The following is a 26,557-nucleotide window of genomic DNA, read 5'->3' on the forward strand; positions in this document are numbered from 1 at the left end:
TGGCTTTGGTTAGGAAAGACTTGGGTTAATATTGTATTGTTTCGGAGAAAACAACAGGAATAGTTTTTTTTATTTTTTCAAGTGAATTAGGCCATTATTTCTGCTATTGTTCATAAAAAAAAAAAAAAAGAAAAAAAAATCCCTGAGCAAAATTGCTGATGCTATCTCCTGGAAAAGGGCTGACTGGTGAGTTGTAATTGTTTTGTGTGCAGCCAGTGGGGCATACTGTGGAGAGGAGGGGGAAACCTGCCCATTTTATCTTTATTCGAGAGCTGCCTCTTTAAAATTAGATGCCTTTTTACGCTTAGTGAATGACCAATAGGAAAAAGGAAGAACAGCAAGGACAGGCTTATATAGCATGTATGGTACTTAATAAAAGATAAGAGTTGTTCAAGGGTCCTTAAGGAAATTACATCTCTTCATGCCCTATATTAAAATTGTTGATTTCCTCTGAGCTTAGATTTCAGGAGGAGGGAGAGGATGGTGAAAACCAGACAAAAACATTTTTTAAGACAAATGGGCTAACAAGTAGTTCACAAATAACGTACTCATACAAAGGGTAACAAGCCTATGACAAAAATGCCCTTTAGGTGTAGAGGTATAAGGTAGGTAAAAATAATGGAATATATATTTAATAGACTCATTTCATTCCCTGAGAGTTTTTTCTTTCTGTCCAGTTTTCTTGAGGTATATTTGACATGTAACATTGTATGAGTTTAAGGTGTTGACTTGATGCATATTCTAAATGATTAGCTCCACAGTGTTAGCTAACACCTTCATAATCTTGTATAATTGCCATTTCTTTTTATGGTGAAACATTTTATAGCTACTCTCTTAACAACTGCCTAGCACACAATACAGTAATGTTAACTATAGTCACCTTACTGTATGTTAGATCCCCAAAACTTACTCATCTTATCACCAGAAGTGTATACCCTTTGACCAACACCTGCCTATTTCCCCTATCACCCAGCCCCTGGTAACTACTACTCAATTCTTTTCATGAGTTTGGCTTTTTTAGTGATATCATACAGTATTTGTCTTTCTCTGTCTTATTTCACTTAGCATAATGCCTTTGAGATCTATCTGTGTTGTCATAAATGCCAGGATTTCTTTCTTTCTCATGGCTGAATGACATTCCATTGTGTGTACATACCACATTTCTTTATACATTCATTTGCTAATGGATATTTAGGCTGTTTCCCAATCTTGGCTATGATGAATATATTGTAATGAATATGGGAGTGCAGATAGCTCTTTGAGATCTTGATTTCATTACCCAGAAGTAGGATTGCTGGATCACCTGGTAGTTTTTTGTTTTTTTTTTTGTCCAAACTCCAGACAGTTTCCCATAGTGGCTTTACCATGACCAATTTACATTCCCACAAGCAGTGAACAAGGATTTCCTTTTCTACACGCCCTCACCAACACTTGTTGTCTCTTGTCTTTTTTACCATAGCCATTTTAATAGGTATCACGTGATAACTCCTTCAAGTTTTGATTTGTATTTCCCTGATGATTAGTGATGTTGAGCACCTTTTCATGTGTCTGTTGATCATCTGCATGTCTTTGGAAAAATCTGTATTCAGTTCCTCTGACCATTTTGTAATTGGATTGTTTGTTTTTGCTATTTAATTGTGTGGGTTCTTTATATATTTTGGATATTTACCCCTTATCAGATATATGATTTGTAAATATTTTCTTCCATTCTTAAGTTGCCTTTTCATTTTGTTGGATTTTGTTTTGCTCTGCAGTAGCTTTTTGAAAAAAAATATTTTTTTAACGTTTATTTATTTTTGAGACAGAGAGAGACAGAGCATGAACAGGGGAGGGGCAGAGAGAGAGGGAGACACAGAATCTGAAACAGGCTCCAGGCTCTGAGCTGTCAGCACAGAGCCCGACGCGGGGCTCGAACTCACGGACCGTGAGATCATGACCTGAGCCGAAGTCAGACGCTTAACCGACCAAGCCACCCAGGCGCCCCTGCAGTAGCTTTTTGTTTGATGTAGTCTCACTTATTCCTTTTTGCTTTTGTTGCCTATGCTTTTGGTGTCATATCCAAAAAACCACTTCTAAGATCAATGCCAAAGAGCTTTTCCCCTATATTTTCTTTTAGGAGTTATCTGGTTTTAGGTCAAATTGAAGTCTTTAATCCATTTTGAGTTAATTTTTGTGAGTGGTGTAAGATAGACGTCCAATTTCATTCTACATGAGTTTATCCAATTTTTCCATTATCATTTATTGAAGAAACAATCCTTTCCCTACAGTGTTTTCTTGGCTCCTTTGTCAAATATTAGTTAACCATATATGCAAGGGTTAGTTTCTTGGTTCTCTGTTCTGCTCCATTGGTATGTGTCCATTTAAAAATTTTTGTTTAAGTTTATATATTTATTTTGAGAGAGACAGAGAGAGGGAGCAGAGGAAGGGCAGAGAGAGAGGGAGAGAGAGAATCTCAAGCAGGCTCCGCACTGTCAGCGTGGAACCCAACGTGGGGCTCAAACTCACAAACTGTAAGATCATGGCCTGAGGCGAAACCAAGAGTCAGATGCTTAACTGACTGAGCCACCCAGGGGCCCCAGGATGTGTCCATTTTATGCCAGTACCATAGTAATTTTATTACTGTGGCTTTATAGTATAGTTTGAAATCAGGAAGTTTATGCCTCCAGCTTTGTTCTTCTTTCTCAGAATTGCTTTGGCTATTTGGGGTCTTTTGTGGTTCCATACAAATTTGAGGATTGGCTTGTCTATTTCTATGAAAAATTGTCATTAGACTTTTGATAGGGATTACATTGAATCTATAGATGGCTTTGGGTAGTGTGGACATTTTAACAATATAAATTCTTTTGTTCCACAAACAGGGGGTCTTTCTATTTATTCATGTCCGCCGAGAGTTGATGTTCATTCAGTATATCCTATTTGGAATCAAGGTTTGATTAAGTAACGACCTTTGCTATTTGTAGATCATAAATAACACATAATATCAAATATCAAAGTAAATGTTTCAGTTGGAAGACTTTCAGGATTTTGATGTTTTCTATAGGTCCCTCTACTTTCTGTCTTATTATTTTAAATACATATAGAGTGCTAATACTCTAAGACATGATTCCTCAACCTGTTTTGAGGCTAATTGTGTGTGTGTGTGTGTGTGTGTGTGTGTGTGTGTGTGTGTGTGTATGTGTGTGTTCTGTACCTTGTAGGATGTTTAGCAGCATCCCGGGCCTCTAACCACTAGATGTCAGTAGCAACCCTGCCCCTCCCCCAATCTTGTTAAGACAATAAAAAATATCTTTGGACATTGTCAATATCTTCAAAACACTTGTGGCATGGCTGTTTATTAATGAGGTGGGATAACAGTATATATAGTATGGCAGTATAATATAGTATGGTATGTTTTCCAAAGATCCTATCCCAATGTCGTATATATGCTTCAGCACACTTGCTCTTCTTGTAAGGTGACCTTGGTATGCCTTCATCGAGAGGTCTATTGATTTTTTTCTCTTGAAACTGGGTGGAACTTTGTGATTACCTTACCCAATATGAGGTGGCGGATGTGACATTGTGTCACTGAGGCTAGATTATAGAAGGCAACACAACTTCCCCTTGGCTCTCTCTCACTGGGGGCCTGAACTTGGAGCCTATCTACTATGTTGTGAGGTCAGCCAGGTCACTTGGAGAGGCTGTGTGTGGCTATTGCAGCAGACAACTCCAGCTAGACCTCCACCACAGCCGGGACCAACCTCCAGACACGGGAGTTACAGAGCCTTCAAATGAGTTCAACTGCCAGCCTTTATGTCTCCGCCTGAGACCTCAGACATCGTAGAGATAAGCTCTCCCTGTTTGAATTCCAGGTCCACAGAAACCATGAGAGATAGTAAATTCTTTTTATTTTAAACCACTATGTCTTGAGATAATTTCTTATACAGCAATAGATAATTAAAACATGTAGCTAAACAGCTTCTTCACTATAGAGAACGAACTGGTTATGAGAGGGGAAGTGGGTGGGGAGATGGGTAAAATAGGTGAAGGGGATTAAGAGTACACTTATCATGATGAGAACTGAATAATAGTATATAGAATTGTTGAGTCACTATCTGGTATACCTGAAACTAATATAATATATAATGCTGTGTGTTAACTATATTGGAATTAAAATTAAAAAACTTAAAACATGTAGGTTAAATCAGTTCCCTAATGTGCATTATATACATATATAAGCAATTAAGAGGGTATAATATTACTTGATTAGGATTAGGATTAGCCCCTAATAGTGATGTTATACTGTCTCTCCCTTCAACGCACAGGCATTCCAATTCCTAAAAGAAATAAGTCTCAATCTTCCTGAATTCCATTAAAGACAAAACATTCAAAACAAACATACCTATACTGTAACTACCAGATTCTTCTCTATACCACCATCTTGATCACTAGTCCACAGAAACATCACGATGTTGATTCATGATATGGCAAGCACTGTCAAACTGAATCAATTAACATTTTAGGGGAATTTATATTCCTACAAGCAAACCATATTCAGCTGTTAGAAACACATGAACTAAAGGCCATGAGTTTAGTTTTATTTTTTAAGCCACATGGGCATACTTGCCTGCTACAAACAAGAGACTGTAAAGGTCACACTGTAATATGAAAGTCATCTTCAGTATAATTGCAAACTCAACACTGGTGTCCCCTGGAATTAAGTGACTTTAAAATTCTAGAGTAAAATAAATTCGTTAACTTTTTACAGGATTCTATCAGTTAAAAAAGATTTTTGGTTATAAGTAATAGAAAATCCAGCCAACAGTGGCTTAAACAAATGTTTATTTTTCTCATGCAATCAGAAATTTGAAGACTGGGACCACTGACATTGGTTCAGAGGCTTGACCACTATTAGGGCCAACATTATTGGGATTATCTTTGCCTTTCCCTCATGCCTCTTCATCATGGTAATATTATAGATACTATAGCTCTGAAGATCTCATATGTCATCAATGTTGGAAGGTCAGAGGGGAAAAGGTGGTGCCAGCAGATTTCTCCTTGTATCTTGTTGGACAAAAAAAATCCCATGGCCATTCCTAGTGCAAGGGAGACTGGGAAGACAAATATACAGCTTTCACAACCTCTGTGCAAGAGGCAGGCAACGGAGAAGTTTGTTGGAGGAGTCTGAAGTGTCTGAAATGACTTCAGAAATGATCATTTATCTTGGTCAAATATTCATAAAAACATTGACCAATACAATGTATAGATATATAAGGTCTTCTATATACTCATAAGCTCATCCATCTTATTATACATATACATACATATGGATGTATACATCCATATACATTATACATCTCAGGTTTCCAAACTGGGTGAAATTTTCATTGGTTAATCAATATATATAGTACGAGCCCATTTTTGTGAAAAATAAATATGAACAACTAGAAATTAAAAACAATGCGGAAGAATAGCTACACACTAAAGTATTACCAGACTTATACATCTGTCCCTTTTTTATGTTTTCTCACGTATCTATAATAAAACATATTAACTGTAAGACAAAAGAGTAATACATATAGAAAATTAGCATTTAAAATTTTAACTTTAAAAAATATAAACCAATGAGAGAGAATTTCTTTTAACATTGGTATATTGTCTTTCAAATGGATAGACCCACGCATTTGAATGCGTAAAAATCCTATACATGTTGGCATTATCTCATTTAGTACCATTATATCTCATTATCTCAGTCATGTTGTAATGGTGCTACAAGGACTCTTCATTTCTCATGTATTTATTATCTAATGCCCAAAGTTACAATGCTGAGCATAAGAACAACGATCATAAAAAAAACTCATTAATGAACAGACCACCAATAAACTTACTGCCTGGTCAAATATTGTTGTGTACTCAAAAACTAGCACATGTTCTTGTTTAACACATCAGTATCTTTGTGTTTCTCATCTACTACTTTTGACTTACTGAGAATGTGATCTTAGGTAAGTTATTTACCTCTGTCTCCATTTTATCTTCTGAAAAATGGGGATGTAATGGCATCTACTTTATGGAATTAATTGGCAGTTTAAATGAATTAATATCTGGCATGTTTTAAGCCCTATATAAGTGGGAGCTTTTATTATTTTTTTCAAGATTTTATTTAAATTCCAGTTAGTTAACATACAGTGTAATATTAGTTTCAGGGGCAGAATTTAGTGATTCATCACTTACATATAGCACCCAGTGCTTATCACAACATATGCTGTCCTTAATGCCCCTCACCCATTTAACCCATTCCCCTTCCAACCTCCCCTCCAGTAACCCTCAGTTTGTTCTCTGTGGTTAAGAGTCTGTTTCCTGGTTCACCTCTCTCTCTCTTTTTTCTCTCCTGTGTTCATCTGTTTTGTTTTTGAAATTCCACGTATGGGTGAAATCATACGGTATTTGTCTTTCTCTAACTGACATATATATACATATGTATATATATATACATATGTATATATATGTATGTATATACACCACATCTTCCTTATCCATTCATCAATTAATGGACATTTGGGCTCTTTCTATAATTTGGCTATTGTTGATAAGGCTGCTATAAACATCTGGATGCATGTATACTTTGAATCAGTATTTTTGTATACTTTGGATAAATACCTAGTAATGCAATTTCTGGATCATAGGGTAGTTCTATTTTTAATTTTTTGAGGAAACTCCATACTGTTTTCCAGAGTGGCTACACCAGTTTGTACTCCCACTAACAGTGTAAAACAGTGTAAGAGGGTTCCCCTTTCTCCACATCCTCGCCAACATCTGTAGTTTCCTGTGTTGTTAATTTTAGCCATTCTGACTGGTGTAAGATAGTATCTCATAGTAGTTTTGATTTGTGTTTCCCTGATGATGAGTGATGTTGAGCATCTTTTCTTGTGTCTGTTAGTCATCTGTATGTCTTCTTTGGAAAAATGTCTGTTCATGTCTTTTGCCCACTTTTTAACTGGATTATTTGGTATTTGGGTGTTGAGTTTTATAAATTCTTTATAGATTTTGGAAACTAATCCTTTATCAGGTATGTCATTTGCAAATATCTTCTCCTATTCTGAAGGTTGCCTTTTAGTTTTGTTTCCCTTGCCTCTAGAGATGTGCCTAGTAAGAAGTTGCTGTGGCCGAGGTCAAAAAGGTTGTTGCCTGTGTTTTCCTCTAGGATTTTTATGGTTTCCTGTTTCACATTTAGGTCTTTCATCCATTTTGAGCTTATTTTTGTGTATGGTGTAAGAAAGTGGTCCAGTTTTGTTCTTTTGCATGTTGCTGTCCAGTTTTCCCATCACCAATTGTTGAAGAGACTGTCTTTTTTTGATTGGATATTCTTTCCTACTTTGTCGAGGATTAGTTGACCATACAGTTGTGGGTCCATTTCTGAGTTTTCTATTCTGTTCCATTGATCTATGTGTCTGTTTTTGTGCCAGTACCATACTGTCTTGATCACTACAGCTTTGTTATGTAACTTGAAATCTGGAATTATGATGTCTCCAGCTTTGTTTTTCTTTTTCAAGATTTCTTTAGCTATTTGGGGTCTTTTGTGGTTCCATACAAATTTTAGGATTGTTTGTTCCAGCTCTGTGAAAAATATTGGTGATATTGTGATAGGGATTGCATTAAATGTGTGGATTGCTTTGGGTAATATAGACATTTTAACAATATTTTTTCTTCTAATCCATGAGCATGGAATGGTTTTCCATTTATTTGTATCATCTTCAATATATTTTATCAGTTTTCTACACTTTTCAGAATACAGATATTTTACCTCTTTGGTTAGGTTTATTCCTAGATATCTTATGGTGTTTAGTACAATTGTAAATGGGATTGATTCCTTGATTTCTCTTTCTGCTGCTTCCATTAGTAGTGTGTAGAAATGCAACAGATTTCTGTGCACTGATTTTGTATCCTGCAACTTTACTGAATTTGTGTATCAGTTCTAGCAATTTTTTGGTGGAGTCTTTAGCGTTTTCTACATGAGGTTTTCCAGTACTATGTTAAATAACAGTGGTGAGAGTGGACATCCCTGTCTTGTTCCTTACCGTAGGGGAAAGCTCTCAATTCTTCCCCATTGAGTATGATATTAGCTACCAATCTTTCATATATGGCCTTTGTGATGTTAGGGTATGGTATATTCCCTCTGTCCCTACGTTGTTGAGGGGTTTTATCTTGAACTGATGTTGTACTTTGTCAAATGCTTTTTCTCTCTCTTCTTCTTCTGGGACTCCTATGATATGAATGTTACTATATTTGATGGGGTCTCTGAGTTCCCTAAGTCTACTCTTGTGATCCATGATTTTCCTTTCTCTCTTTTGTTCAGCTTCATTATTTTCTATAACCATCTTTAACATCACTTATTCATTCCTCTGTTTCTTTCATCCTTGTGGTCATTACATCCAGCTGGTTTTGAATCTCATTTATTGCATTTTTCATTTCTGCCTGATTGTTTTTTAGATTTTTATCTTTGCAATAGAGTTTTCCTGATGTCTTCCATAGTTTTCTCAAGCCTAGTGAGTATCCTTATGATTGTTGCCTTAAGTTTTCTATCAGGTATATTACTTATATCTGTTCTGATTAGATCTATGGCTGTGACCTTTTCTTGTTCTTTCTTTTGGGGTGAATAACTGCATCTTGGCATTTTGTCTAGGTCTCTGTCTTCTCTGTGTTAAAAAAGCCTGTTATATTTCTTGTTCCTGAGAGTAATTGCTTTATGAAGAAGAAGTCATATGATGTCCAGGGCCTGGTGCTTCAGGGAATGTCTTGGCATATGCTGTGTGGACTCTACCGCTATGCTTTGGCTGCTCTATCCCTCAGGTCAGTCATTTGCAGAGGTTCTCCTTGCCTGTAGTGGGCAGTATTTGGACCTTGGCCAGAGTATGGCACATTTTAATGAGGTGTGCTCCAGTGCTTGTTAAATGAGATCTCATGCTTCTTCCAGTAGAACTGAAGCCTTGCAGAACTCTATGGTTGGTAGATGTGGTGCATGCAGAGGTTTCTGCTGGTCTTCTGGGGACAGGGTCCACTGTGTTGGCCCTTAGGCACACTTGTAGGAAAAAAGCAGTAACAGCAGGGTGCAAGAGGGCAGGACTTGGTGTAAGCAGGCTGGGCAGCCAGTGTTGGCACTGTTCTATTTACTGAAGTTGGTTTATGCTGAAGGACACAGGAAGGAAATGGCCCCAGCCAGCTTCTTTGTCCCTGGAGAGGGACTCAGTGCTTGCTGCTCTCAGGGAAGCACCCCAGAAGAGCAAATAATTTCCCCTCATGTATCCCAGGCATTTTTCAGATCTCTGTCTTATGTTGTCTCTGGGTTGCTTGCCTGCCTTCTCTCTAGGAGCAGTGCAGAACCCTCTGGACTCTCTCCCAGGCAAGCCTGCTGACTTTTAAAACTCCAACCTTTAGGGACCTGGTGTGGCAGGGACCGGTGCTGGTCCTCTGGGAAAGGGTCTGTCCATGCTGGGACTGTTGCAGGTTTGATCGAGTAAGGGAGCTGTGCCAGAACACAGGCACATGGGATTCGGAGCAAAGCAGGCTAAACAGCCAGTGTCTGGGTTAGCCACTCTCAACAGGTGTGTCCGGGCCTATGTTGAGGGCTGGGGGAGGGAAATGGCAGCTTGGCTCTTTTGACCCTGGAGAGGTGTCTCTGCGAATGCCACCTCTCTCAGATGTGCTCCAAGAAGAGTGAACAATTTCCTCCTCGTATTCCTTAGGTGATCCTCTCAGATCTTGCTGTCAGCCCTAGGGTTGCTTGCTTGCCTTCTCTCCAGGAGCAGGGCAGCACCTTCTGGGCTCTATCCCAGCCAAGCCCACAGACCCCTAAAATCCCAGTCTTGAATCCCCATGGGTTACAAAAACTCATGAAAATCAGTCCCTTTCATTTTCCCAGCCTGCCTTTGGGGAAATGTTCTCCTTGTGCCTTGCCCTGGGTGCCTCTCTCTCTCTTTCTTTCTCTCCCCTCCCCCTTGCCTTTCTCTGCAACCAGGGCTTCCTCCCCTCTGCAACATCCGTGATTCTTTTCTCCCTCAAACCACATCTCCATACTTCCTGCCTTCCTTGATGTGATCTCTTCTCTCCCTTTGGTTATGCAGTTTGTTCTGTCAGTCCTCAGGTTGATTTCTTGTGTATTTAGAATGATTTGATATTTATCTAGCTGTGTTTAAAGGAGAGACAAGCCTAGGGTCCTCCTACTATGATGCCATCTTAGCTCCCCCCCAACTTAGCAAGTTGTTACTACAAGCTCAAGTATAAAAGTCAAAAGGATACTGGATATATGAGCTCAGGGGCCAGGTAAGGGTTTGAGAGAAAAAAAAATAGCATTATCAGCATATTGATATTTAAATACACAGAACTAGAAAAAGTCACCTAAGAGGGAAGTTAGATGGAGATCAAGTATCTAGAAAAACAGAAGATGCTCTAAGCATACTATTGAATGGGGCCCAACCAGTAGGCACCATATTTGCTGAACCATTTACTCAACACTAGGAAAATTCTATTCATGGTGCCTACTTAACTTGATAACTGGTGTCTTTTCTACAAAGACTCAAAGAAAGAAATCTCACCTTGAAGTTGGTCTAGGGAAAATGTGTGGGTTTTTTTCCTATATTAATTAGTCTGTTTTCCTTTACCAGACAATGAGAACTATGTGAACCACAAATTTCCTTTTTGGGATTTGTTGTCGTAATTTCAAAGCTAAATAGAAAACTCATCTGAAGTTAAAGTACTATTTCTTTGCTCCTTTTAATTACCCTTTATTGTTTCCCTTTTCATCATCTGACTTAAACTTGTAAAGTCAGTTTAAATCCTTTGTGGGAGAGAATTGGTACAGGAGTAGAAGTGGAAAAAAAGTGGCAAAGTAGAGGAACGGCACTCTAGATGGATTCTGTTTGCCCACATCCATCATCTTTCACTGTCCTTCTCAGGCCCCTGCAATGGCCTCTTCGCTTCTAACCTGTCAAACTTCTCCCCACCAGGAAGCCTTCACATTTACTCTTTCCTTTGCTTAGAAGATTCTTTCCCCTACTCTTTTTGTAACCAAAACTTGCTCATCTTTCAAGTCCCAGATTAAATGCCAACAGTTCAGGAAGCTCCTCCCTGAATGCACCCCTCCCCCCATTACATCATCTCACACACCCTGTACTTTATCTTATAGGACTTATTATCATTAAAATGATTTGATTTTCAGGACAACTATCATCTTCTTTTAAAAACTTGGTTTAGGGGTGCCTGGGTGGCTCAGTTGGTTAAGCATTCGACTTTGGCTCAGGTCATGATCTCATGGTCTGTGAGTTGGAGCCCCGTGTAGGGCTCTGTGCTGTCAGTTCAGAGCCTGGAGCCTGCTTCACAGTCTGTGTCTTCCTCTCTCTCTCTGCCCCTCCCCCATTCACTCTCTGTCTCTCTCAAAAAATGAATAAACGTTAAAAAAAAAAACCAACTTGGTTTAGCCTTTGCATTCCCATTTTTTCAAGAATAAAGTTTCACCTAACATTACACATTTGAAGGTAACTGGGGGCTAGCTCTCTCTCTGTCTACTAATCCCTTATGTAATTATGAAACAGCTATAGGTCAGGCAGCTTAGGTGTTTTTAAATAAGATACAGGGAAGTGATAGCAGAATGAAATAATTACCAATTTTAATAACATTTTCTGCCATTTCTTTCACTCTGAAATATTCAGTCCATATTTAAATTTCCCCAAATATGCATGAAATATCTTCATAGCTTTTTTAATCCTGGGTCAGGTTGAGGTTTGTATATTGCATTTGAGTCTTATGTCTCTTTGAATCTTTTACTCTAGAAAAGTCTCTCCATGTTTTTCATAGTATTGACTTTTTGAAGAATCCAGGCTGATGTTCCATTTTCTGGGTTTGTCAGATTGTTTCCTGATGGTATTGCTTAAATTATTCCTCTATCTCTTTTACTTTTTATAAGCTGAAGTTCAGTCCAGAGAAAGGCTATCAAATAAAAATATAGCATGAGCCACTTATAAAATTTAAAGTCATCTGGTAGCTACACTTTAAAAAGTAAAAAAAAACCAGATTAGTTTTAAGAAGATATTTATTTAAACCAATATATCGGAAATATTATTTTAATATATAGTCAATATTAAAAGATATCAGTGATACTTTTTTTCAATTTTTTTTTGTGCTAAGTTCTTTAAATCCTGTGTGTGTGTGGTTTTTTTTTTTACACACTTACAGCACATCTCAATTTGGAGTAGCCACACTTCAAGTGCTCAGTAGTAAGGTATGGCTAGTGCCTATCATATTGGACAGTGAGGTCTAGAGGCTTGATTAGATTCAAGTTAAACATTCTTGGTAAGAATGCTTCCTGGGTGATACTGTGTACTGTCCATTGCATTATATCAGGAGCCTTGCAATACTACTTGCAATACCTACTCTTAGCAATATTAAGTTTGATCACTTCAATAAAGGGTTCACTGCCAGAATTTCCCACTAAATGAATGAAAAGATTCATTCTCCACGCTTCCTGACCTAGAAAGTAATCTGTAGCTATTCCTTGGACACCATGAGTCTATCTTGTTGCCCCAACCCTTTCTGCCCGATGCATGTAGAATCCATTGATAGTCTTTGTGGCAATCAATTATTATATTGCAGTTACACAGTGATAATTTCCTATGATTCCCTTTACCTCTGTTAGCTGGCAATTTGTACAAAAAAAGAAAATGTATTCCTATTACATTAGGAATTCTCTTTTACTCCTTTTCCTTAGGATGCAAGGATTACAGGGAATCCACATGGATACCTCACAGGATTGGAAGTGCACTGGTGAGGTGAGTAGCCCAGAAGAGGTAAGGAATGATAGAGATTTGGAAGATGAATGTATTGGTTAAGGTAAGACTAACAACTGTAGCAAATGATGTCAACATTTCACTGACTTAACACATAGGAGTTTACGTTTGCTTATATAAAAGTCCTGTTTGGGTATTCCTATTTAACAGGTGGTCTTTCTCCAGGTTGTGATTCAGGAACATAGGCTCCTACCATCTTGTGGCTCTGGCCTTACCTAAGGCCTTGAAGTTCCCTGCATCTAGGCTGAAGCAAAGAGAGAGCAGAGAAGGTCATTCACCTCTTAACTGCCTTGACCTGGAAGTGAAATACATAATTTCCCCTTATACTTCCTAGTAGAGAGCTAGTCATTTGGCCCCCCTCATATGCAAGGGGTGGGGTGTTCCTATACAGATACTTTTCTGTGACATCTATTTTCTGTAGAAGGGAGTTAGCCATTGCTGCCACAATGCATCTGAGAGGCTGTTGACCAGAGGATAGAAGAGTGTTTGCGGGCTCTTTACTCTTTATACTCCACCAGTGGCAAGCAAATTTTATTTTTTTATTTATCCTCAAAAGGACTAGGTGAGATTTCTTTAAAAACAAACAAACAAACAAACAAACAAAACCAAAAAACCTCCTGGGCAGCCATGATTGCTACTTAAAAACAGAAAGAACAAAAAAAGAAAAAAAAAAGAAAGAAATAAAAGGAAAGAAAACCATAGAAGTTCTTATACAAGGCATTGAAAAATAGTTCATGAATTATTTCACAAAACGTACTGGTGGGGAAAAATAGATGTGGGGAAAATGCATGATTGATCTAAACTGAGACAGATTTATCTCATTTCTATACCATGGGTTCTCTGTTGAAGAGATGTTTAAAGCACCTACATACATGGAATTCAACCTCTGAGATATAAACATAATCCTAAAATATTATCTGCTAAACAACTGTGTGTGGGTAGCAATTCTTATATATTCCTAGTCCTAGAACTCATGATCTTGGCCCTAATGGTCACAAACCTTATAAGGCCATATCCACTGATTCAAATATCTATTGAATGTCTACTGTGTGTCAGAAACCGTTCTAGTTGTTGAAGATACCTTGGTGAATAAGAATTACACAATCACTAACCTCATGGGGTTTATGGTGCAGTGGGAAAACAGCCATTGAACAAATAGTTCCTGTCTCTCAAAAATCAAATGATTTCAATGGTAATAAGTGCTATGAAGAAAAAAGTTCATTGTCCATGAGATTATGTAATGGTGGTTGTGGGAAGACTTCAAGAAAGACCTTCCAGAAGTATTGGCACGTAATCTGAGACTGGAAAGAAGAGCAAGTTTTGCTATATAAAGAGTGGGGGAAAGGGTGTTCCAAACAGAGGAAAGAGTAAATGTGAAGGCCAAGTGGTAGAGGGAAGCTTGACAGGTTAGGAACAAAGGGAGGCCACTGTGGGGGACTAAGAGGGGCAGTGAGTGATGCCGGTTATGGTGGGGGGGTGTGGTTAGGGGTCAGATCATGCAGGGTCTTGCTGGCCAAGCTAAAGATTTTTAGCTTTGGCCTAAAATCAGGAGGCAGAACCTGGAAGTATAATCCTTATGATTATAGTTGTATTTTAAAAAAACATTAGTAGTAGACATGTTAGACATTAAAACATTTTACAATGATTAAAACAATGTAGACAACTCGAATGGCAACTCAATGTATAGAAGAGAAAGTCCAAGCAGAAGATCCACCCAAATATATAAAGGAAATTTGTATGTGGTAAATATGACATTTCAAATGAGTTTGGGGGAAATGGATTGCTTATTGACATTTTTGGATACCTTCTTGAGTATCCTTCTTGAGAAAAAATTAAGCTGGACCCGTACCTCAGAAATTTCAGGACACAGAATGAAGTTACAAAAGATCCAGAAGAAATCATGAGAAAAGTACAAAAAATAATATTGTAGGTGGGGAATGCCTTTTCTGAGTAGGTTTCAAAATCTACACGTTGCAACGATGATGGCTTGGACTAAGTCCTGGAGAGATGGCAGTGGATGACTTTAAGGCATGTTTTGGAGGCTGAATCATTAGGGGCAGATGATTATTGAATGGTGGTGGTGGGGATTGATGAAAGAGAGAGAGAGTAGAAAGATGTCAAGGATGACTTAATGACTTCTAAATTGGAAGTTTGAGGAATCCAGTGGGTGGTATTCTTGCCTCCTGAGATGGGAAATAAGGGAGGAGGGGATTTTAAAAGGATGACAGAAAAAAAATTCAGCTTTGGGTTAAAATATTTTGTGCTAGAATGTTTTGTGTTAAAATATTTAAAAGGACAACACCAAGAAAGTGAAAAGACAACACAGAGAAGAACTATTTGCAAATCTGATAAGGGACTTGTATCCAGAGTATATAAAGAACTCTTAAAACTCAATAATAAAAAGACAAATAACCCAATGAAAAATTGGGCAAAATATTTGGAGAGATATTTCTCTAAAGAAGATATATAAGTGGCCAATAAGCACACGAAAAGATGATTAACATCATTAGTCATTAGGAAAATGCAAATAAAAACCACAGTGAGATACTTCACACCCATTAGGATGGCTTTAATTCAAAAGAAACAGTCAGTGACAATATGGAGAAAATCAAACCCTCACATATTGCTGGTAGGAATGTAAAATGGTGCAGCAACTTTAGGGTGCCTGGGTGGCTCAGTCGGTTAAGTATCCGACTTTAGCTCAGGTTATGATCTCACAGTTCATGGGTTCCGGCCCAGGGTCCGGCTCTGTGCTGACAGCTCGGAGCCTGGAGCCTGCTTCGGATTCTGTGTCCCCCGCCCATCCCCCCTATCCCCCACTCCCTGCCCCACTTCTGTTCATGCGCGCTCCCTCTTTATCAAAAATAAATAAACATTTAAAAAATGGTGCAGCAACTTTGGAAAACAGTTTGACAGTTTATCAATATGTTAAACATAGAGTTACCATATGATTTTTTAATTCCATTCCTAGGTGCTTACCCTAGAGGAAATAACACATGACCACACAAAGCCTTCTACAGGAATGTTCATAGAAGCGTTATTTATAATAACCAAAAAGTAGATAGAACCCAGGTGTTCATCAATCAATGAAAGGATAAACAAAATGTGGAATATATATACAACAGAATATTTGGCAATAAAAAGAAATTAAGTACTGATACAAACTACAGCAGAGATAATCCTCAAAAACATGTGAAGTGAAAAAAGTCAGTCGGGAAGACTACATATTGTATACCACGTATATGAAATATCCAGAATAGGTAAGTCTATAGAAATAGAAAGTGGATTAGTGATTGCTTAGTGCTGGGAGGGGTAGGAGAAAGGGAGATAATGGGAGTGACTGCTTATAACTACTGAATTTCTTTTTGGGGGTAATGTGAGTGTTCTAAAATTAAATTATAGAGATAATTGAACAACTCTGTAAATATATAAAAAGCCACTGAGTTGTGTATTTTAAACAGGTGTACTTTATCGTATGCAAATTATATCTCAAGTAAAGCTCTTAAAAATTCAGCTGGGGGATATATTAACCTTCCTAAATAAACCTGTGAATTCTCTTAAAGAACTCTGTTCCGGGGATGTCAGAAGCCACGGAGTTCAGGGAACGATAGGTAGAAGACCAGGGTGGAGACTAAATTGACAGCACGTTTTATTTTCTTCCTCCAGGCGTCAGAGTGAAGCCACGCCCCTTCCTCGTTTCCTAGCAACCAACTCCACCACCATTCGCTTGCTTCCTTAAACCTCTCTCCGTCGTCACTTCCGCTCTGAGACCGGAATGAGGTCAGAGCCGGCAGCTTTCCCGGGAGTTCGGCGTTTGTGTCTGCCTCAGCTGGAGAAGTGTTTCCCTGGAACTGGCGGCCTCCCGTTCTATCCCGAGTCCCACCTCCCCTCCTGGTGGTGAGGCCCTCCAGGAGTCTAGAGGCCTTCGAAGGTCCGGAGATCCGCACGAGGGGAAGGCGAGGCCCAGGAACGCGTGGCTCCCCGGGCAGAGTAGGGGGCTGGCGGGGGCAGCTCCCGGGGTATCTGTGGAATCGCTTCAGCTTGGCTTCGTTCATCTGCGGCACGTTCCTCCTTCTCCGCTGCGGGCCACCGTGGTTTCTGGAGATTGGCATTTTTCGGCGTCCCTCCTCCAACGCCCCACCTCCTGCTTTTGAAGGAAGATCCTTCATACAGAAGACTTGCCCGGCTGCTGACCCCCAATCTCAGACCCTGAAGTGACCCGTCATGACCTCAGTGTGAGCTAGTGACCAACTTGTGACACTTTACAGAGTCCTGGGGTAAATATTTATACGTGCGCATGGCCGTGTGTGTATGTGTGTCTTTTATTTCCTGCAAAATACGAGCTAGGAGAACCCTGGGTTTGTTTGGCAAGTGTGTATTTCGGTTTACTTTTCTTTAACATTTTTGCCGAGGGTTCTTCCCTGTTGTTGCCCATGAGACAACTTTATGCCTTCTGTTTGCTCGTGGGAAGAAACACTGGAATTAGACTGGAAGGGCCCAGGAGTTACTGATTTTTTTGGATCTTAGGTTGGTCTTTGAGGAGTTCAGTAATCTATTTGTATTAGGCGATTTTTAGTCTTAAGTTTTTAATGTGTTTGCGCCTTACATCCAAGACTCCAGGTTCTTCTTGGACAAAGACTGTCTCATATAGTACTGTTGTGACCTTCATAGCCTCAAGCACAATGCCGAACCACAGAGTAAAGGCTCATTAATTTTTAAATTTAAAAAGCAGAAAATGCACATTCTAACATTTTCAGCTTAATATTGAAGAGGTCTATTTAAATATAGCTCAGGTTCTGGAAGGACAACATAAAACAACAAGATCTTTTTAGGTAAATGTGTCTAAAATTTAGAGCCTGCCTGCGACACTAGATACGGTGCTCTCAGTGGAAGAGAAATACAGTGCATCTGTCTTTTAGGAAGAGAATACATAAACAATGGTGTTTCATTGCTTATTTCTTTTCTTCTTTTTCTTTTCTCTTTCTTTCTTTCTTTCTTTCTTTCTTTCTTTCTTTCTTTCTTTCTTTTTTTTTTTTTAATAGGGGCTGTATCCTGACTTACTGACCCGGAGGTGCTTGCTGCCATCATGGGAAATCAGCTCGCTGGCATTGCTCCTTCCCAGATCCTTTCTGTGGAGAGTTATTTCTCAGACATCCATGACTTTGAATATGATAAGAGCCTGGGGAGCACTCGGTTTTTTAAAGTTGCTCGAGCAAAGCACCGAGAAGGCCTAGTGGTTGTGAAGGTCTTTGCAATTCAGGATCCTACGTTGCCTTTAACCAGCTATAAACAAGAGCTGGAGGAACTGAAAATCAGGCTTCATTCTGCACAGAACTGTCTACCTTTTCAGAAAGCAGCAGAAAAAGCATCTGAGAAAGCAGCCATGCTCTTTAGGCAGTATGTGCGAGACAACCTCTATGATCGCATCAGTACTCGTCCGTTCTTAAATAATATAGAGAAGCGTTGGATTGCTTTCCAGATCCTAACAGCTGTGGACCAAGCACACAAATCTGGGGTCCGTCATGGGGACATCAAGACTGAGAATGTAATGGTTACCAGTTGGAATTGGGTCCTTCTAACTGATTTTGCCAGTTTTAAGCCCACTTATCTTCCAGAGGACAACCCCGCAGATTTCAACTATTTCTTTGACACTTCACGGAGGAGAACTTGTTACATTGCTCCTGAACGTTTTGTTGATGGTGGATTGTTTGCCACTGAGTTAGAATATATGAGAGATCCTTCAACTCCACTTGTAGACTTGAATAGTAATCAGAGAACAAGAGGAGAGTTGAAGCGGGCAATGGACATCTTTTCAGCAGGTATTTGAATTGGTCAGATTTGCCAAGGGGGGGGATGTGCGTATATTTTAACTCTTGAACATCGAAATGTAGCTTTTTAAAAATCCCATATGTTGAAAAATTAATTTCTTGGTACCTCATACACTATTCAGATAGATACAGCAGTCTTTCATTGGACATGTTTAAATACCTATGAAATGCAGAGAGGTTCATTCAAATATTTAATAAATATTTGAATTCTTCTGTTTGTATCAGGCACTTTTTTTTTTTTTTTTAAGTCTATCCACAACATGCTTGAATTCACCACCCTGAGATCAAGAGTCATATGCTCTACCTACCAAGCCTGCCAGGTGCCCCCAGGCACTGTCTTAGGCACTAGAGACAGATGATAGTTCTGTCTCTCAAGGTGTTTATGTTTAATGGGGAGATAGATGCGTTATTGAAAAAGGACGCTTTAGTGCAATGTGATTTGCTATGGTCGTGATAAGAACCAGGTGCTATTACAGGAACCTATAAATATTTAAATTAGTCTCCATGGTATTGATGGATAGAGAGGCAGGATCAGGAAAGGCCTCTTTATTGGAAGGATGATACTTAAACTGACACCTGAAAGATGATTGGGAGCTAGCTATGGTAAGGGTAGTTTGTTTCAGGCAGAGGGTGTTGCTTATACAAAGTCTTGAAGACCAGAGCATGATGCACTGATTTATTGGGACACTTGAAGTCGTTTATCTGGAACATAAAGTATAGAGTGAGGTAAACAAGCCCCAGATCAGAAAGGGTCCGGCACGCCCCTGCTAGCCTACAGGGATATTATCAGATATGTATCTTTGGTAAATGGGATGGAAAATGGGTTGCAGGGGAGCTACCCTGGAGCCCAGAAAACCAGCTAGAAGTAAACTACCACCATCCAGATAAGACGGGACCCTGACTGGCTTAAAGTTGTGACAGAATTGGAGAGAGAGTGGTGAAGAATAATGCTTCAGAGATAGTAGGTAGAATTGTTAGGACTTGGTGATTGATGGGGGAGTAAAGTCAAGAACACTTCTTTCACTCTAGCTTGGGAAACTGGGTGGATGCCTGGTGATGGATGATGGGTGATGGTCACTGACATTGGAGACATAGGAGGAAGAACAGGTAGAGGGGATGGGAACATGATGAAGTCTCTTAGATATATTGAGTTGAAGGTGCCTGGGGGATATCCAGGAGAAGATGTACAACAGACAGTTGATTATAATAAAGGTTTGGTGCATAGAGATTTGGGATAGAGGTGGAGATACTACCAGGAAATAGGTAGTAATTGTAGTCAAGGGAATGGATTTGTAACGAGGGAGAGTTTGTAAATAAGTGATTCTTAAGCTTTTTTGGGGATCCCCTTAAGTAATTTGATGAAATCAGAGGCCTCCTTCTCTAGAGGAGAGTACCGTGCATTAATATCATACACAGACCACTTGAAGCCAGGCCATGGATTTCAGATTATCTGTGAATTTTTAGGAAGAGAAATGGGCTGAAGATGGTATCCTGGGGAATACCATGTGAACTCTGCTATCAGTCCCATTTTAAGTTTTGCAAAGGTTGGGTTTAATCTTTTTCCCACCTGTAGGTTTGCCGCAGAGAAAACTTAAATTGAACTGTTTTTTAGATTACTTAGGAAAAATAACATAATTAATGAATAAGTGTATTTCATTGAGGGGATTGAATAAGAGTTGTTACACAGAATTATACCCGTGTTGGTACACTCACTAATCTATGTCCCAAGGTAATACCAAGGGGGGTGTTTTGGATAAGATAGAGTTAGCCGCTACGCTGTAAGTATAACAAGATTAGAAATGTAATTCATCAGAGTCCCAAAGTTTTTGGTCAGTGAATTTATCTAAATTTTGAACCATTTTTACATTTTAAACTTACTAAGTATTCTGTAAATAGGACTCTTTTAGCGTAGAAATGTGATCACGTTTTGACCTTGGCATCACTTGCAGGCTTAAAATTTTTTTTAAAAATTATTTGATATAGGCTTTTTAAAAAGAAAATGAGGTGTGATTGGCACATATTATATTCCTGTGACTTTTAACTGGAAGTTTGTTTTAAAATTTCAAGGGTCGATGAGATGTGTATATTTATCCTTTCTGTGTGCATTATAGTTCCATAAACTTCAACAGAATTCTTACTCAGTATTTGTTTTTCCAGGCTAGAGTCCTATGCTGTTTTGGTTGAAGATAGACCCTTTCATTTCTTTGAAAGAGGTGGGTGGGATGTGTCCACCTCCTACAGCTCGGGTTTTAAATGTTAACTTTCCCCCATCTTGATGCATATCCATGGTTCCTGGCTGCTAGTTTAGGAGAATAGTATATATTCTCTGGTCATATAAACGGGCAGAGCCTTTTTCCTGGAGATCTTTCATTCATATGCTTGACAAATATTTGAGCATTCTGTGTTTATTATGTATGAGACACTGTTGTAAAGATGTTGGGAGTATGGCTGTGAATAAGACTGACAGTTTTTTTGCCCTTAAGGAGCAGAAAACGTTCTAGTGGAGGAGAGAGAATAAACAAGTAAGGAAGTGAATTTTTATCAGTGATAAGAGTGTGACAAAAGTTGGACTTCTAAGTGTTAATGACAAGGGCTGGTAGGAGACTACTTTAGATAAAATGGTCTGAGAAGACCTCTCTAAGAAGGTAACATTTGAGCTAATATCTGAATTATAAGGACTTAGTGTTGATAAAAACACCTTGAACAATTTGTTCCATAGGGAAATACCACCTAATAACACCTATTCCGAACAACGTTCTAAAAATTGCAAGAAAAAAGTCCTGTATTCAACTCTGTATTAGTCTGCTGGGGCTGTCATGACAAAATACCCCAGCCTTTGTAGCTTAAACAAGAGTTTATTTTGTTCCAGCGCTGGAGGCTGGAAGTCCAAGATCAAGGTGCCAGCAGGATTGATTTCTCCTGAAGCCACTCTCCCGTGTTGCAGATGGCTACATTCTCACTGTGTACTCATATGGACTCTTCCCTGGTACATCTTATAAGGACACCAGTCAAAATGACTAGAGCCCCATCATTTAACTTCAATTACCTCTTTAAAGGCCCTATCACCTGTATTTAGTTAGGTTCAGGTACTGGGTGTTAGGGCTTAAATATATGAATTTTGGGGTGTGGGGAGACACAATTCAGTTGTAAATAGTGAAACATAGCTATGTTTCTTTCTCTTTCTGACTATTTGGAAATTATTTCAAACTTACAAACTTGAAAAACTTGAAAAAATAAAAATAGTACATAGAATCCCCAGATTCATTTGTTAACATTTTGCTCCGCTTGCTTTATTACTTGTACATTATTTTTGCACTCCTGCCCCGCCCCACCCCCCATGATTTTTTTCCTAAGTTCTGTACATCATGGCCCTTTACCTCTAGATACTTCAGTATGTATTTCCTAAGATACTAGTTTCCTAACACAACGCTTATGTAATTGTGTGTTGCAGTTATGAACTGCAGCAAATTTAACATTGATAAATAATTTACAGTTTTAATTCTAATTTTTTAATTCTGATTTTGTTTTTGACCCAGTATTGTCCCTTATAGAATTTTAACTGCTCCAAGACAGGACCCAGTCTAGGGTTTGGTATTGTATTTAGTTGCCATGTTTCTTTAGCTTCTTTTTTGATGTGGACCATTTTTTTTTTTTTTTTAATGTTTGTTTATTTTGAGAGAGAGAGATGGAGAGAGAGAATCTCAAGCAGGCTTTGCACTGTCAGGGCGGAGCCTGATGTGGGACTCTGAGATCATGACCTGAGCCAAAATCAAGAGTTGGACACTTAACTGACTGAGGCACCCAGTCACTCCTGTGTGGAACATTTGCACAGCCTTTTTTTTGTCAGCATGACATTGACATTTTTTGAAGAATACATCTCCTCTTAAATTTTTAAAAATTATTTTTATACTTTTTATCTTAAACAATAGAAGTTGCAAAAATAGTGAAGAATTGCTTCTCCCAGCTTCCCCCACTAGTGATACCATATATGACTGTAGTGCCACATCAAAATCCGAAACTGACATTGGAGCATTACTGCTAACTAGATACAGGCCTTATTCAGTTTTCACTGGCTTTTACCTGCATTTTGTGTGTGTGTGTGTGTGTGTGTGTGTGTGGTTGTGTGCACTCATGCACCTCCACCTCTTTGTTTTTTAATAGAATGTACCTCATTTGGGGTTTGTGTGATTTTTCCTTTTGAATAGATTGAGGTTATTCATTCTCAGTAGTATACTATATATGTGATGATGCATCTCACAGTATCACATCAAGGGGCAAATGGTGTTTGTTGGTGATGTTAGTTTTGATCACCTGGTCAAGGTCTTGCCTGATTTTCCCCTCTATTGCTACTTTCTGTTTTTTTTGTTTTTTGTTTTTTTTAGTCCCTTGCAACTAATAAGCAGCCTGTGGGAAGAAACTTTTAAGACCATGCAAATACACTGCCAGTCATCACAACTTCTTGATTTGGCATCTATTGATGATGCTTGCCTGATCCTGTCTTTACTTGACGGTTGCAAATGATGATTTTCCAACTCCAGCACTTCCTTCACATTTACCAGTAGGCTCTCAGCATTCTAACATGCTCAGGTGTCTTCTCTTTCCTTTCCTTTTTTTTATTATTGGTATGGACTTGTTAGCATTTTGGGGGGGATTTTTGTGTCTGTATTCATTGGAAATAGTGGTCTATAGTGTTCTTTTCTTGTGATGTCTTTGGTTTGGTACCAGGGTAATTCTGTATTGAGAAGTGTTCCCTCTTCTCCTGTTTTTGGGGGGACAATTTGTCAAGAATGGGTAAGAATTTTAATATTTGGCAGACCGTGAAGCCTCTTTTAAGGCATCTTGTCTGAGGCTTTTCTTTTGTGGAAAGTTTATTATTAATTCAATTTCTTGACTGGAAGGTCTATTCAGATTTTCTGTTTCTTTTTGAGTCAGCTTTGATAATCTGTATCTTTCCAGGAATCTGTCCATTTAATTTAGGTTATCTAATTTGTTGGCATATAGTTGTTCAAAATATAGTTCTTTTTCATTTCTGTAAGGTTGGTAGTATGTTTCCCCCCCCCTTTTTTTTGCCTGATTTTAGTAGTTTGAGATATTAGTCTTCTTTGTAAGAGTTTGTCAATTTTGTTGAGCTTTTCAAAGCACCAACCTTTGACTTTGTTGGTGTTCTCCATTGTTTTTTATTCTCTGTCTCACAAATTTCTGTGCCAAAGTATTTATTATTCCTTTCCTTCTGTTTGCTTTGGTTAGTTTAATTTTCTTGTTTCTTAAGGTTAGGTTATTGTTTTGCTGTCTTTTTTACCATAGGTGTTTATAGCTGCATATTTCCTCTAAATACTGTTTTATTGCATCCTTTATGGTTTTTTTTTTTTTTTTTTTGAATTTAAGTTAGTTAACATACAGTGTAGTCTTGGCTTCAGGAGTAGAACCCAGTGATTCATCTCTTACATATGATACCTGGTGCTCATCTCAAAAAATGCCCTCCTTAATGCCCATCACCCATTTAGCCCATCCCCCCACCCACCTCCCCTCCAGCAACCTTCAATTTGTTCTCTGTATTTAAGAGTCTCTTATGGTTTGCCTCCCTCTGTTTTTATCTTATTTTACCTTCCCTTCCTCTATGTTCATCTGTTGTTTCTCAAATTCCACATGAGTGAAATCATATGACACCTGTCTTTCTCTGACTGGTTTATTTTGCTTAGTATAATACTCTGTAGTTCCATCCACGTTGTGCAAATGGCAAGATTTCATTCTTTTTGATCAAGTAGTATTCCATTGGGTGTGTGTGTGTGTGTGTGTGTATAAATATACACACCACATCTTCTTTATCCAGTGGACATTTGGGTTCTGTCCATATTTGGCTATTGTTGACAGCACTGCTATAAACTTTGGGGTGCATGTGCCTCTTTGAATCAGCATTTTTTAATCTTTTGGGTAAATATCTAGTAATTCAATTGTAATTAATTAAAAAATTAATGTTTTTAACTTTTTTGAGGAACCTCCATACTGTTTTCCAGAGTGGCTGCACCAGTTTGCATTCCTACCAGCAGTGCAAAAGAGTTCCCCTTTCTCCGCATCCTCACCAACATCTGTTCTTTACTGAGTTGTTAATTTCATTCTATATGTTTATGTTGTGTTTTCATTTTCATTAATCCAAAGTATTTTTCTAATTTCCCTTTGATTCATTGGTTATTTAGGAATGTGTTAATTTCTACAAAGTTTTGAATTTTTCAAGCTTTCTTCTGTTACTGGTTTTTTATCTCATTCCATTGTCATTTGAAGGACATGATTTGTATGATTTCAGTCCTTTAAAACTTACTGAGGCTTGTTTTATGACCTAGCATATAGTCTAATCTGGACTAGATTAGACACACTTCCATGTGTCCCTGAGAAGAATTTGTATTCTGCTGTTGTGAGATATTCTTTTGATGTCTGTGTTAGATCCCATTGGTTTGTTAGTGTTGGTCTGGTCTTCTATTTTCCTTCTTGCTTATGGTGTTTTTAATAGCTATTTTAAGTCTTTTATTCTGAATCTTGACACTGTACAGGAAAAAATTAGAAATCTATTGAGTGTTTATTATGTATCAGGAACTGTTTTAGTTCCTGGAAATTTTTTAGTGAGCAAAATAGACAAAAATCCCTTCCTCATGGAGTTTACATTCTAGTGGGTATACAGACAATAAAGAAAATAAATAAGTAATATATTTAATTTATCAGTTGGTACTGTGGGGAGAAACAGGGAAAGGGAAAAGGGAACGTGTCAGGCAAGAAGTATGGGGTAGTTTATGTACTGCTAATCTCCTAAATGACATTTGATGAGAGATCTGAAGGAAGAGGAGGTGTAAGCCAGGTGGATTTTTGGGGGAGTAGCATTCCAGGCAGAGGGACCAGCAAATGCAGAGTTTGTGAGCTAAGGTTATTTAAGGATATCTTTCAGGCTCGTGAAATGCAGTCATATGATTCAGTGAAACTGCTTTGTCCTTTTGGGAATATAGATACATTTTTTTTTTTTATTACTTGTTTGAAGATTATGTAAGTGCAAAATGATTGGGTTCTCTTTCTCCCTCTCTAGTCTTGGAGCTGTACTTTGTAGCACTCTTCTCATGTCTGTTCACTAGTTTATTTTATGTCTCTCTTCCTAGAATGAAAGCTTCATGAGGGCAAGGATTTTATCTGTTATATGCACTGCTGGTGTATAGCAGACACTTAATAACTTTTTGTTTGAGGTGAAAAAATGAGTGGTCAGATATGACTTCTCAGTTCCTTCTGAACTTAATGTCTGCAAGTCCATACTTTAAAAAAACATTGTACTCCTTGTGGCTTGTACTCTGTCTCTAAGTATATGTGTGTATAATATACCAACGTATTCATTTTAAATGAGAGAGCTAGGAAGTAATTTTATTTTATTTTTTTTAAGGCCGAGAAAAATTCTGTGGGCTTCTTTTGACTTGAAACTTTTAGAACTGATACCAGGCAGTAGACATTTTCCCTGTCTTACTTGACTATAGTTGTATATTGCATTAAAATTTTTAATTCAGTTTACTTTGAGTTTTGCATTTTGAGTTTTACAAATATTCTGAATTCTTGATCTGTATTACAGATATCTTGCATTGCATTTTTAATGGAATTGTATCTGCTGTTTTTCAGGTTGTGTTATAGCTGAGCTTTTTACAGAAGGTGTACCGCTGTTTGATCTTTCTCAACTTCTGGCTTACAGAAACGGACAATTTTTCCCGGAACAAGTACTAAATAAAATTGAAGATCGCAGTATCAGAGAATTGGTAACTATGCAACAAGTATTCTCCATTAAGTTGTAATAGAATTATGTTCTCACTTTTGCATTAGATAGCTCTCTGGAGTTTTATGAATTTGGAGCAAAGCAATAAAGCATAGACTATTATGAATAGCCTATTTTTTTTT

The 26,557-nt window shown here is 38.3% G+C and overlaps 1 protein-coding gene across 5 annotated transcripts in view; it reads left to right on the top strand.

The window, feature by feature from the left end:
- Positions 1 to 26,557, top strand: part of PIK3R4 (phosphoinositide-3-kinase regulatory subunit 4) — a 199,451-nt gene that overhangs the window by 109,153 nt on the left and 63,741 nt on the right. For 4 of the 5 annotated variants that reach the window (XM_042998257.1, XM_042998259.1, XM_042998258.1 and 1 more), the window contains 5 exons: positions 12,734 to 12,794; positions 15,784 to 16,072; positions 16,479 to 17,089; positions 17,855 to 18,631; positions 26,285 to 26,418. In XM_042998257.1, coding sequence (XP_042854191.1) covers positions 17,899 to 18,631; positions 26,285 to 26,418 — 867 coding nt within the window. In that variant the 5' untranslated portion in view covers positions 12,734 to 12,794; positions 15,784 to 16,072; positions 16,479 to 17,089; positions 17,855 to 17,898. Of the gene's footprint in view, positions 1 to 12,733; positions 12,795 to 15,783; positions 16,073 to 16,478; positions 17,090 to 17,854; positions 18,632 to 26,284; positions 26,419 to 26,557 lie in introns of those variants that run through there. The other variant, XM_007087378.3, reaches the window with a different exon arrangement.

The sequence above is a fragment of the Panthera tigris genome, chromosome C2 (assembly GCF_018350195.1).
Source record: "Panthera tigris isolate Pti1 chromosome C2, P.tigris_Pti1_mat1.1, whole genome shotgun sequence".
NCBI lineage: Eukaryota > Metazoa > Chordata > Mammalia > Carnivora > Felidae > Panthera > Panthera tigris.